The sequence below is a fragment of the Mustela nigripes genome, chromosome 3 (assembly GCF_022355385.1).
Source record: "Mustela nigripes isolate SB6536 chromosome 3, MUSNIG.SB6536, whole genome shotgun sequence".
Lineage (NCBI taxonomy): Eukaryota > Metazoa > Chordata > Mammalia > Carnivora > Mustelidae > Mustela > Mustela nigripes.
Window position 1 is genome coordinate 53,288,680 of NC_081559.1, and position 14,696 is coordinate 53,303,375.

General features: G+C 37.3%; 1 protein-coding gene across 2 annotated transcripts in view; it reads left to right on the top strand.

The window, feature by feature from the left end:
• Nucleotides 1-14,696, top strand: part of GPD2 (glycerol-3-phosphate dehydrogenase 2) — a 142,170-nt gene that overhangs the window by 64,364 nt on the left and 63,110 nt on the right. For both annotated transcript variants that reach the window (XM_059393993.1, XM_059393994.1), the window contains exons 4-6: nucleotides 8,341-8,465; nucleotides 9,747-9,844; nucleotides 10,887-11,050. In XM_059393993.1, the coding sequence (XP_059249976.1) occupies nucleotides 8,341-8,465; nucleotides 9,747-9,844; nucleotides 10,887-11,050 (387 nt within the window). The remainder of the gene's footprint in view (nucleotides 1-8,340; nucleotides 8,466-9,746; nucleotides 9,845-10,886; nucleotides 11,051-14,696) is intronic.

Genomic DNA, 14,696 nt, shown 5'->3' on the forward strand with positions numbered 1-14,696 from the left:
TGAGCCTGCATCAGGCTTCCTGCTCAGCAGGGAGTCTGCTTCTCCTGCTTTCTCTGCTGCTCCCCCTGCTTGTGCTCTCTCTCTTTCTCTTGGTCAAATAAATAAATAAAATCTTTTAAAAAAAGGAAGAATAATAATAGAAGATATAGAGATCTATTAGATATTAAAATGTATTCTAAACTACTGAAAATAGTTTGCTAAACAAATATAGAGAGATAAGTGGAACAAAAGAGCCTAGAAATAGACCTAGATACATAAATTTCAGACTGTGGTAAAGGCAGCATTTCAAATCTGTCATTATTAGTTATTTAATAAGTGTGTTAGAGTATCTACTTCCCCAGGTTTTTATTTGTATTTGAATATATGTATGTTCTTACATGTACATAGATACACACATGTATATACACACCTAAATACATTATGTGTATATATTCTGTTTGTCATATTCCAAGTGAACCAAGTACATAACCATAAAACACCATAAACCTATCAGAAGAAAATATATGTGATTTTTTTTTAAAGATTTTATTTATTTATTTGACAGAGAGATCACAAGTAGGCAGAGAGACAGGCAGAGAGAGAGGAGGAAGCAGGCTCCCTGCTGAGCAGAAAGCCCGATGTGGGGCTTGATCCGAGGACCCTGAGATCATGACCTGAGCTGAAGGCAGAGGCTTAACCCATTGAGCCACCCAGGTGCCCCAGTATATGTGAATATTTAAAAAAAATGGAGTAAGTTATTTTTAAGCAGGACAACAATGAGCCATTTTCCTTTTGGAAAATTTTGCTACATCTCATTTCATAAAAATTAAAAGTTATCTATGGCAAAAAAAATAATAAACACATGTGAGACTGGGAAAGTATTTAGAACCTAGCAGACAGGGTTTGTTACACTGTTTTCAACTTTTCTATATTCTTTGCTTTAGTATGTCTGTGATAAACAGTGCATAGCAGGATTCCTTTGTGATTTTTTTTTTTTTAAGTTTATTATTTATTTACATTATTTCTCCACCCAACATGGGGCTTGAACTCATGACCCTAACATTAGGAGCTGCATGCTCTTCCATCTGAGCCAGCCAGGAGCCTCTGGATTTTTTTTTTTTTTTGGCTTAATAGATAAAACCTATCTTAACTTTTTTTTTTTTTTTAAGATTTTATTTTATTTATTTGACAGGTAGGGATTGCAAGTAGGCAGGGAGGCAGGCAGAGAGAGAGGGAAGCAGGCTGCCTGCTGAGCAGAGAGCCCGATGTGGGGCTTGATTGATCCCAGGACTCTGGGATCATGACCTGAGTGGCAGGCAGAGGCCTCAACCCACTGAGCCACTGTCTTTACTTTTCAATTAAGTTTTTACTTTTGATTAAACTTAGAATCTATCTTTAACTAGGGGAATTTGATCCACTTAAAGATAGCTTCTATCTATTAAGCATAAATAAAGAAGAATGGAATTTGATCCATTTCCATTTGTTTGGATCCCATATGCATTTATTTTGTATTTTTTACTTTACATCTTTTATTTTGCTTCTTTTCCTTCCTTCCTTTCATTCATGTGAGATTTTTGTATCCCGGTTTCCATACCGTAAGCTCTATATATGGAGTCCTTTCTACCCTCAAGTCCCATCAGAGACTTTTCCCAGAGTCAAACTGAGGCTCTTGACATGTGCTGATATTGGGCATCGAGCAGACCAATTGCTGAGCAAGCTAGTGGCGCTTTGGCTTAGGTGATGCTCTCTGTGTCTGTTTTCCTATCTCCTAGATATGTCCCCGCAGATAGTCCACAGCCCTGGACAGTGGTCAGCAGAAGCATCTCCCCCACCCCTTACACTGGCTAAAGGCCTTCGTTAGTTCCCAGCATTCAGGTGGTCAGAGTGGCTCCCTAACCTCTGCTTGCAAGGAAGACCAGAATTCCTCTTAACCTTTAGGGATTGGATTTTTGGTTGCCTTTGCCTGGTTTAGACCCAGGGCTCAGCAAGCAGAGGCTTTTGGCCTAACCACTCTGCTCTGAGTTTCTGCTACATTTCTGATCCAAAGTGTGTTTATTTTCAAATCAACCACATTCCTCAAATATACACAGAGATGATTTTCTTTGTGTGTGCAGACGAAGAGGAGTTCAAAGCTGAACTCATAATGCCAAAATTTTACTTACAGCAATTTATAATAGCAAAAACCTGAGGTCTCGTTTAATAAATTGGGTACATTCAGTTATCGAAAAGAGGTTTATGCCTATTTTCAGGGACAATGGCTAAAATGTAACATAAATTTGAAAACCAGTTGTGAAGAATGAATTCATCAATTTTATTTGTGTTTAAAGCAAAAAGGTACACAGGTTGTACACTTTCATAAACATATTAAGTTTCTGGTAATATATATGGGACATCTTTATCATTAACATTAGTTATGTCTGGATTTTGCAACTAGGAAGCCACTGGTGTATTAGTCTCCCTTTTCATCCCTTGGATATGCCTCCTCTCTTTGAACACTGGCAGTTTTTATAATAAAAAAGTAAAAAAAGGAAGCAACAACAGCAATTCCCTTCTTCTCCCCTTATAACTATATGACTCTAATTAATGTTATGGTTTAATACATTTTTGTGCCTCCATAATCTGTGTGTACTTAAGGTACACAAAGTATGTTAATGATACGTTCTACTGCAACATGTTATCTGCATTAATAGTTTATCTGTTTCCTCATATAAATAGCAACAATATTAAATAACCAATCCAATATTATATAGTTCTGTAAAATGTTAACATTGATTGTTAAAAAGAACTAAGCCACTGCATAGGATTCATATTGCTGAAATTAACAAGCCAGGTTTACTTTACACTGTGGAGGAGGAGTGTTATTTTTTTTAGGAAATCGATCTTTCATATAAAATGTTCAGCCTTTGGGTTAGTTCCTTGTCTTATTAATGGCATTGGCTTTCTGAAATCCAAAGGTATGTGCCCAAAGCTTTTCTAAAGAAGGATAAACAGTATTTTTTCTTCATGGAGCATGGGGCTTTAATACTTTTGCTATGCTACTAACGTACAGAGTGTCTAAATTTTTTATTTGTATATTACCTTGGTGCCTCCAATAGGTGATTTACAAGGATTTATCTCTCCTTTCTATTTAAAAATATCCAAATAATGCCATATCTGAAAATTTATCCTAATGAAATAATTAAAAATGCAAAGAGTTTAAGCGAAAATATGTTGCAGTAGTATCTGTGATAGTGAAGGTATAAAATAACCCAAATGTTCAAAAATAAAAAATTGAATATAAATCATTGTAAATATTTAATGTGATACTTATTCATGCATTACAAATAAAATTATAGAAAAATATGTATTGACATGGGGAAATGTTTACAATAAATAACATTAAATGAAAAAATGGAATATATCATATGATCCTATTTTTGTAAAAATGTACATATGTGATTATATACATGCATAGAAAATGCGAACGTTTAAATGTTCACAAATGTCAGCTGTGGTTATCTCTAAGCAGTGCGATTACAGGAGAGTTTTATTTTGTTCTCTTTACATCTCTGCATTTATTATATTGAGCATGTTTTCATGCATAATAAGATAATCAGTAAAAGGTATTAAAATATACTTCTGTTCTATATCACATTGTGAAAGTTAAATGTCGTACTATTCTTCCCCTTAGAAGGTAATTACTCCTCCATATTCATTCAACTGTCTTGAGCCACAAATCGGTTTAGTTGAAAGTGCTTGGTATCTAGATGTTCTCACTCGGGTCGTCAAAGGCAAAGCTGTAAAGAGCCTTATTTAGTTCATGCCCCTTGCCACACATCCCTCAGGACACAATCTGAACTCGCTAAAAGATGGGTTGAAGACGATGGTATAGGCAGATTTCCGTGGACTTTATTCTTCCACTGTAGCTAACCTAGTTACTCCATCTAAGATTTTACAGTCATTTCACTCCAAATACTAGTACTTCACCACAGTCATGAAATTGCTGTGAATACCTATGGAAAGCAATCAATAATAAAAAAATAAACAAAATAATAGTACCAACTCCTAAATGTTCTAGTTCATCTCAGAAGCGACAGAGCTCATTGCTTTCCATAAAAAGGAACTGCTAAGAAGAAAAGGAAAAAAAAAAACTATTCCTCATAAAATCTTGAACTAGTTAAGTTGAATTACTGTAAATGCACGAAGAGGTCAGCCCTTCGTTGTCAGGCATGAAGGGAGACCGTTCTCTATACTCTGAGGGAAGATCTTCCCGCGCGCCTCAAATCCAGAGCCAGCAGTAGTTGCTTGAAGCCTCAGTACATTATTTTTGATGTCCTTCAAACTTAATTATTTTACCTAAGAACATAAAATGCTAGCATTAAATGTCACTTAAAAATACTGTTCAATGTCTTTAAGAAGGTAAAACAGTACCCTCTTTTCACTTCCTTGTTTTATACTTGAAGTATCAGAAAACTGAGCTCTTAATTTTGGATCAGTAATTTTTGAGGCAAGGAAAATTTTGGATTTTTGAGGGGTGAAACAGGAACATAGTAGATAATGCAACTGTATAAGATTACAAGGTTTTAAAAATTTCATTGTTTTTGCTATAGTTGGTTAATCAGTTAAAAATATGTTTGTGAGAAACAGACTTCTAGTGATGTCTTGATTTTTGTCTCAGTTCCCTCTTCCCTCACTCCATTGTGCTCATTCAATAAAAATGAGAAAACATTTGGTGTATAATAGCAGCTGAAAATTTAAAAATATTTTCTTTTTCTCCCCGAATATCTGGGGTTTTTTGTGTGTGTTGTTCTGGAAACTTTTGGAAATACTTTTAGATTACATGAATATATCAATGTAGCTGTAACTTTGGAGGTTACATTTTTGTTTTTTTTGCTCTGGAAGAAGCAGTATCATTTCGCTCCAGAAATTCTGGTGGGTAGCTTGATGATATGACACTAGAAATAATAGGACAAGCAAAACAGCCTGGTTTGACAGAGAAGCCCATTTTAACTTTTGTTGGTATTCACTAGGGTTTCTCACATAAATACATGTGAATAACTTTTTTAAATGTCCAATACTTGCAAAAGCAGTTTTGAGGCTTTGAAGTGTTAGCTCTCACTTACATATCCTGAAATATCCTCCTGAGATGGCTTGCTAATTCCTAGAGTAGTTCCCTGCCTCACACTCTGTCAGTTTAGGAAAGAAAAATAAAAAATGCATCCTGATAACACAAGCCCATAAATTTCTCCCTTCATCTTCTGCCTTGTGAGGCTGGACTCTTCACTGCCCTGCTCCTACTATATGGCACACATCCCCTAAATGCCTAAATGGTCTGCCCCCTCTCTTCTCCCCTCCACCCCCACAGAAAGATCTTTCTAGAACAGTAATCTGATTTCTCAGCTTACAATGCTTTGGTGCTTCCCCTGATAGCACAATCGTGTTTCTCAAAACAATATCCAAGAATTTCTGGAAAAATTGAAATTTTATTCCTTTTTTATAATCACCAAAATTAAAAAAGCAACCAGCAATACCCTTGCTCAAAATGGATAACTTGGAACTGAGAACAATGTTCAGGCTCATCCTTCTTTGGCATTGATACCAAATCTTGTACTTTCTGACAAAGCATGTGCTTCTCCAACCAATCCCCGACTTGGAGCCATGGTTTTAAAGGCATTTTCTTTTTCAGGAAACTCAGATATTACTTACTTGTGAGGAACAGTGGCCCATAGGACAGAGTCCAAATTCCCCAGTGTGGATGAAAGGTCCTATCCCTGCCCCTGGATCTCCTTCACATCATGCCCAGCCCCCGAGTGACAAGCGGCCCCTAAATGAGCTTGGCCATCTCAAGCATTTTTCTTTCTTTTGCTTAAGTACTTGTTTTGTTTTGTTTCACCAGTGATTATTCCCTCCCCTCCTATCTTGAACACATACTCCTCCATAAACTCAACCCGATGTGCGATTACAAACTTATACTGTGACTGCAGTTATTATTCGCATGGGGAATCGTGCAATCAATAAGCTACACTGAAGTTTGGTGGCCTAAGATGATATTTGCAATTTTGGTGGGTCAGGGATCTGGCCTTGCCTTACCCTGGGTTCTCTGGCTCTGAGTCTCCAACAGGATGCAGCACCTCCTAGCCCTCCTGTAGTTTTTGGCAAGATTCACTTCCTCACTGGTTGTCCAATGGAAGCCTCAGTTCCTTGTGACCTGTGGCCTGGGGGCCTCCTTTAGTCACTGCTCTTAAAACATGATAGTTTCCTTCGTCTTAGTAAGCAAGAGAGGGCAAGAGAGAGTGTGGGCAAGAGAGAGAGAGAGAGAGAGAAGGAGTCACAGTCCTCTGTAACCTAATCAAGAAGTGACAGGTCAAAATTGTTGCATTCCATTCATTAGAAGCAAGGCGCTAGGTCCAGTCCACACTTCTGGGTAGGGTGGGGATCAATGCTAGGAGGTGGGGAATATAGGGGGCAGGCCAAGGGCTGGACGGGAGGGCTCTTGCACTCTCCTGTCCCTGCCTCTCGTGGGGCAGGTATCTTGGTGCCATGATTGGGGTTCCAAGGTTAAATGAGGGGTATAGTTGAAATAACCTGGCTCTTAAATGCCCTTTGAAAGTCAGCTGCTCACTTGATCTTCACCTGAAGACACAATGGTCTATTTTAGCATTGGAAGAAGATCTCTCTGTTGGACTTCCTAAGAAAAGTGAGAAAACTCGCTAAGGCAAGCATTCTTAAGAGATGACAAATGTAATCTGGACTATGCAATTTTAGCTTTCTGTCCTGATTTTAATTTCTAGCCCAGACTAAGTTAAGAGTACTCTGTATTTGCAAATCTAGCGCTTGGAAAACTGTGGCACTTACTGACCTCTCTCTGAGCTGGGAGCTGCTGGACAGGCTTGGTCCTTGCCAAATTCATTTCTAATGCCAGCACTTTGCCTGGCACTTGTGTTCTCCATATTCTTTGAAAATATATGTGTTAACTTGACATATTTTTCATTTTTTAAAAAAATATATTCAGTACTGAATTTACTAAGCATATCTGATAGAGTTTTCACAGTCGAGACTTTGACAGATCTTTGTCTAGCATAAATGCTACAAAAGTGTGACCTGGGGCTATAATACCTGTAATTTCTGTGTTATTTTGCTAGTCAGTTAGAGCATTAGCACTTTTGCCCTTGAATCAAAGTTCTCTTCTTTTCCTCCATGGTTTCCAAATATTTTGTCCTTTGGAGTCAAGGGAATTGCCCTGATTTTATGATGACATTTGGGTACGATATTTAAACTGTTAAAAGTTATAAAAACGACCCTTTGGTATTAAATGTAATAAATGGCTCTGAATTGAATATATGCACAGATTCTTGTACATGAGCTGTGTGGTCCCAAACTTTTCTGGTTACATATTCTCATTGTAATTGGACTCTGTGACATTCTCTCATCCCCCATGAGTAGCCAGGCACTGAAAATTTCTCATGGCTTGGTGTTGGTAGATACGTTGCATCTTTCAAAGGTTGGGGTTTCATCTCTAGTGCATGACACTTGTAGTTCTGTGGGTTCCTACCCAATCCTAAGAAGCAGGGAATGGCTTTGTAAGAAAAGAAAACAAAACAAAGCTGGTTTCATCCCTAAGAGATTTATTGCAACCCTCAAAGAAAGGGGCAGAGACATGACTTCTAGAACCAACCTATCTTTGCTCAGCCTCACCTTTATCAAGAATCTTGTCTTGTCTTTACTCATGGATCCTCTGCACTGGGTTAATTTGTCCTGGCTTGTATTTTTCTGTGTAATTCTATAATACCGTGCTTGCATGTCTTAGCCTATAAATCCCTCAATGTCAAAGTTTATTCTCTTCCTTCTTCTTCACTATTGATGCCTTTGGTCTTTTTTTTCCCCCAATTTTTACCCACTCTACCACCCCTTCCAGCAGCCAGCACGTAGAAGGTCCGGTCTAGATTTACAGATGACGTGTTAGAGTCGACCGGAGATGAGGGGCTGGGACACATGAGTGACTTGTAGTGAAGGAAGAATGTGAGTTCTACAGAACTTCAACACAACACTGAGTTTACTGCATTGGTCAGGATGGGGCCAGCCTCTCCTTCGGCCGTCTAAATGCCCTGGAGTATGTTACTGCCATGAAATTGTACTGTAATATTTTCTAGTTGTGATTCATTCACAGTTTAATATGCTTCTAGTTCTGGTTTGACTTTTCCCCCAGGAAGAGGCTAAAATCTCTTCATTATAATATAGACAGTGTACTGCACTTTGAATACAAATTTATCCATGTTCAGAGTAATTTTTCTTGTGATTGTCTCTACCCTGGAGAAGTGCCTTTAATGAATTACATACAAATTGTGTAATTTAAGAAGTTAATTTGGTTTTCTGGTTACACAGGACTAAAAACAGCCCTTGTAGAAAGAGATGATTTCTCATCAGGGACCAGCAGCAGAAGCACTAAATTGATCCATGGTGGTGTGAGATATCTTCAGAAGGCTATCATGAAGTTGGATATTGAGCAGGTAATTGTGTATGCTGGTTGTTAAACAAAAATTGCGACTTTGCTTTTTTCTACCCAATTAAATCTTTTTTTTTTTTTTTTATGGCTTTTAACATTTCTTCCTGTTGGAAATACCTATTTAGTGTGTATTCTGCTGGAATATCCTTCATGAAAGATGTGCTGGCACTTTCCCATAGCATCATGTTTATGGGTAATCAGGGGCTTTTTCCATGCAGGCATGTCAAGGTAGCAAATGCACAAAATCACCTTTGGATATGTTGCATTTTAACAATTGCGATGGTATGTTTGTTTGTTTTGCCAATGGCTACCAAATTGCTACTTTCCAGACAGTTTCAGGGGGGCTGTGTTGTAATACAGGAGTGTTAAATTGATCCTCTTAACTGTAATCATACGCTCATATTGCCACTGACATATTCCTAAGAAAAAGATGATCTGAGTCATGCTTTTCTTATGTCACACTTTATTGTGTCCAGTCTGCCACCATTTGAAAACTGCCAAGGCAGTGTGGAAGATGACATTTCCCAGGGGGTAAAAAAAAAAAAAAAAAAGAAAAAAAAATTAGCTGAACTCCCTATCTGCTTCTGGTACATGAAAAACACAGCAGTGCTAACTTGACATTGTCAGTTTCAAATGTGTCTTCTTTTCTTCCATGTCTCTTCGGCATCATGTTGGATGCAAAGAATAGAGCATAGGACCTAGAATCAGACGACTTGTGATGTGTACCAGCTTATTAATTCACTGTCCAAGAGCCTCAGTTTTCTCATTTTTACATTAGTGTTATAATAGTAATGCTGGCTTTTCAGAGAGGCATCATGAAGATGAAAAGAGTCAAGACAAAAGCTTTTTTGTAATCTATAAAACTGGGCAGCTCCTAAGTATTATCTCTGCTTGTGTTAGTGGAGGCAAGGAGGGAACATTTAGTGTGAACTTGAACAATCTGTTATTTCTTACATGGGGAAATAGAGAGGACTGAGAAGGCGGACAATACAGAGAATGCAAGATAAATTGTTACAATAATCTTGTAACTCAAGTCAGGAAAAGATCTTACACCTGGGAACTCTGACAGCATGTTTTTCTCCTATGCAAATACAGTTAAGGTTTCTAAAAAATCTTTCAGGTTGACAGCATGATGTATTATTAGAAATTTGATTAGGAGGGAGCTATCCTCACTCAGAGGTAGAGAGGTTTCTGTGTATCAATCGGTTGGCGGGGTGTCTACTTGCCATTTGAAAATATTATGATCTGTTACTGCCAAACTAATTTTCTCTGCTTTGCTTTTCAGTATAGGATGGTAAAAGAAGCCCTTCACGAGCGTGCCAACCTACTAGAAATTGCTCCCCATTTATCAGCTCCGTTGCCTATAATGCTTCCAATTTACAAGTAAGCCTTTTGATATCATCTATATACTCTTTGCTTCACTGAGGTCAATAGAACAACACCGTTTTAATGGAAATAGTCCCTCAATGTGTGTTTCATAATGTACTTTTAACTGGTCCTAATCTCTAATCCTTTTCAAATGTTTGACTTTGCTGTGTTTAAAAATGTGGCTTTTCTTAAGTTACCCTTTTCTGACCCACCTCTAAAGGCTAGATCTTGAAGGCTGAGGACTTGGTCTTCTGTGTTTATAATTAGTAGTTTCTTACCCCAGTTAACCGAGACTCTCTAGAAGGGCAACTGCATTTACAGTGGGGAACAGAGGAGGGGCATTTGCAAACAAAAATGCATAGTCAAAAGGTATCCTGCTGCAAAATCTGAACCTTAACCATGTTCCAACTCCCAGCCTAAACCTTTCTGGCTCATTTTAAATTTCCAAATTAACGACATTGAAGTTTGGTTTGGAGGTGTCAGATTATACATTATAAAATCCAGTGTTCCTGATGTTGTTACAGCTGTCCATGATCTTGCCTTAAGTTGGAACACAGATAATATGAAGCAGCGGTTTATGCAGCTGCAAGGCACAAGAGAGTTTTGAGTGCCTAGAAACAGCTTTGATCATTTTTGTCCGAATTTTGTTGTAGATGGCTTAGGACGGCTTAAACCAACGAACCTCCACCCTGGGTGCACGTGACAGTCACCCAGGTTCCGCCCTTCATCCACTTAAGTAAGTCTCTAGACGTGTGAGGCCCAGGTATCTGTATATTTTATGGTTGGCGCTCTCAGGCAGGGAATTCTCATACGCGGCCAGGTCAAGAAGCAATGTCTTAGGAATGATTCACTTAAAGTCTCACTGATTCATTTACTTATATAATTTAGCTCAGCTGGTGTCAAAAACAGTCATGCAGTTCTTCCTGTTTCTTTTGCAGTAAGTACACTTCTAGATAGACATTGCTTTTCTTAAACGAAAAGTATACTATAACTTAGTGGCATTCTGTAATGTTCTGCTCTGTGTCTCAAGAAACCTTTCCCCCTATTTATGCTGTAGGTGGTGGCAGCTACCTTACTACTGGGTAGGAATCAAGCTATATGATCTGGTTGCAGGAAGTAATTGTCTGAAGAGCAGTTATGTCCTCAGCAAATCGAGAGCCCTTGAACATTTCCCAATGCTCCAGAAGGACAAACTGGTAGGAGCAATTGTCTACTATGACGGTATGTGGTTTTTCTTTTAATAAGATACTTTTGTGACTCATGACCCTTTTAGTATGTTCTTGATGAGATAGTTTCACATTCTTAATTTTAATGCTGATCTCAGACAACACACAAACACACACCATTTTCTCTAATACTAGCTGAAAAACTACCTATGGCCCTTCGCTTTTAGTATTGTTTGTTTTTGCATATTCTTTTTCTTCTTTCATTTCTACTTGTGTCTCATGGTTGGTTTGGTTCATTTTCCATCATTATGAATCTGGACCGCACCCACGTGCCATTTAATTTGTTATATGTTTGCCAGCGAATACTTGCCTTATGAATATATTATAATGTTGAAAGCAGCTGAGGATGTTAGGTTTTCTGATGAAACCTCTATTTTCAAGGGGTTATAAACCCAGGAAAAATGCCCCCTGGGCTGAAATTGACATGTTTGTATTTTGCACAGGACACAATTCTTGAACATATAATTTATGTGATGAAGGTAGATGAACGAACATTGCATCTGTTAAACCAGAACCCCAGTTTTTATTGCTTATTTTATTGTTGTTAAATGTTTTCTACCAGTAACATTATCTAATATCCATTTGCCATGTGTTCCACGTTCATTCTTTGTGTGGGGGGGGGAAGGGGGGGGTGTATGTGAACAATACACTTTTTATACACTTTTATTGGAAGGAGCTAACCACTTAATATATCTCCAGATGGACCACTGTACAATACAAAACAAAACAGGAAGAGCTATTTGTGAAATTTTACTATAGTTTTAAAGGGTGTGTGGAATTGGAAAATAGTCCAGGGATGGTTATCCATTTATTAAAAAAAATAGCTGGACACAGATAATTAATCGTACGTGTTCAAAAAAATCTTAGAAATTTTGAACACAAAGGACAGCTTAGGCTGTATAGCTTAGAGGGTTTTTTTTTTTTTAAACCCACTTATGTGATCTTTTGTATTTCAAGTTAGATATCTAAACTCTTAGCATGAAGAAATGTTTTTTCTTGGTTTGTTTTCTGGGTTTTTTGTTTGTTTTTTCAGAAGACATTGATGTGTATACTTCATATTATGGGATATACCCAAGGCTACTTCCACCTTTTTTCTTCTCAGTGTTAGATTTCTGAATCAATTGAGCTGTCTGTCATGCTTTCATGTACGAACGCAGAGTGTATATGCACAGGGGAGACAACAGGGGCAAACTCAAGAAAACGTCCTAGGAGCAACAATATTGGAAAAATGTTAAGGGTCTTAGACAAACATTAAAAGCTAGAAAATTCACAATTTACAGTGCCTTCCAGCATCTAAGCACCACAGGGGGGACACTTAACTATTTTTTTGGTACCCTTGATTGAGTCTACATGTTAAAGGACAACCTTAACCGTGAATTTGCTTTCTCTGCATCAGACCCTTAATGTTAATCCATTGTAGTTTAGTGGGTGATTATATTAAAGAGGTTTTTGGTCCAGGATTAGTAAGAAGGCATTCTGAAAATGGCATTCTTCCCATCCTGAAAAGGAAGAGTTTGTGCCCTTTGCCTCACATGATTCATTCCGCCTGCATAAACCCTCTCAAATACTTGGTCATTTTCTTTACCATGCGATGTAGCAAACACTAACTAGTTTTATTTTTTAGCTCGTGTATATCTGATTCTCTTTGAGAAGACTGTGAGTGGATATCATATCTGAATTTGTGGCACCCTAGTTTTTTGTTGGTCTGATATTGTTAGGAATTACGACTGTTGTTGATTTTATTTAGAGAAGCCGAAGGAAGTCTATGTCATATGTGCAGAAGAAATATTATTCAATTAGAAGCAAGAGGAAGAAAAATGTCTTTAAAATTGGTTTTCATACCTTGTTACAAGTTGCAAAGTTATAAGTCTAGCAAGGATTATTGAAAAATACAAAAATTATTATTTAAAATCATTTCCATTTGGTATTTGAAGGTTGACTATAATAATCTTAAGTCTTGAAGGGGTGACTATAATTGTATTCTAATCATTTGAAATATATGTATGTGTATTTACTTATATGTATGTTTTTATCCTTGTTCTGAAATGATCCAGTCCAACTCTGTCATGCTTGAGGTGAGGCAAAACAAGAATGTGAAGCAAGTATAGTGTTAGAGTTTCACAAATGTATCCTCAGATGGCGCAACTCCTGTTTTTCCCAATGGTGTGGTGAGCAAATTAAGTATCGATGAGGGAGTAAGGTAGAAAGGAGCAGATAAGTGAGGCCATTAGATGTGGTAAGTGTGTGTTCAAGAGAGAGGAAGGAATGCCTTACCCCTTGACTAAACAATAACATTATCATCCTGTCACCAAAGAATTTCAGAATGGAAAGGGTACCTGAACATTTATTATTGCAAATGAGGTCTACACGTTGTAATTTATAAGGTAAAACTTTCTTAACAAGAAAAAAAAATTACTTCTTTATAAATAATCATTATGAGAATGTGATAAGCTACCCAAATAATTTCAAAATGCATTTGGGCTGATTGAAATTACTATTTTGTTTGTTTGTTTGTTTGTTTAGTTAAGAAATATTTATTGAAGTGAAATCCACATAACATAAAATTAACCACTTTAAAGTGACCAGAAATAATAATTTTTATAACTCCCAACTTGGGAGAATCTTGATTATGGTAAAAAAGTGGCACAAGTGAGGAAATTGAATTTATAAATGCTGAAAGAAATTTGGCTATCTAAAAACTCTTATTAGTAATTCATTATACAGTTACTTCAGCATCATTGAGAAGTGAAATATAATAGTGTGAAAATACAGTCCGTCTAGTAAACATTACCCTGAGCTTAGACCAGTTGCTTAGATAATCTTTAACGTTCCTCAGCACTGAGATGATAGGGCTGTAAGGTATTCCTGCTAAAGTACAAAATGTACAAAGATCAAAATAGTTTTCTTAATTATTCATAAGGGTAGTTCATCCTACATAAATAGTGATGGCCATCGCATTTGGTTAAGGCAAAATTTATTCCTCCACTAAAGTCAATGAGGGCAATAAAATAAATTCCATATACTTTTAAATGCAGTAATTAGAGTAGCTATTATGTGCTTGGCATAGGTATGATCCATTGCCATATTTTGTTGTTAAACTGCTGAAAAACAAACTGATGCATACGGAGGAATAACTACCATCTTTTTCAGTGCAGACAAAGTAAATGTCAAATTTCTCAGAAAAATTCATATGTAATGAAAGTTGGGATAGGAAGTGACAGATCAGGTTATATTTTCTTTTTATCTTCTGTCAGAGAAAACATACAATCAACTCACTGGTTTTCTGAAGGAGACACAATCCTGGTCTTTCTTACCTGTTCCTTGCCATCTGCTCCCAGAAAGCCCTCAGCTGAACGCTGTCCATGGCCATTAGCCGTAATAAAATAGGGAAAATGGTGGCTAGTCCAACTCTCCTAGGTCAGCAAGAAGTATTTAAGGCTTGGGTGTCTCGGCATGCTGGGAGGTATGAATAGCTCTAGAGGAGGTGTCAGTTTCCTAGGAACTTATTTTGTCTTCCTCTGTCAACTTGACTTCAATCTTCCTGTTCCCAGAGTATGATCTTTGGTGCCATTCTAGTTGGACCCTAGTTATCCAATCCAGTGCACAGAAAATGAGATATAATTAAAAATCATTAAATATTT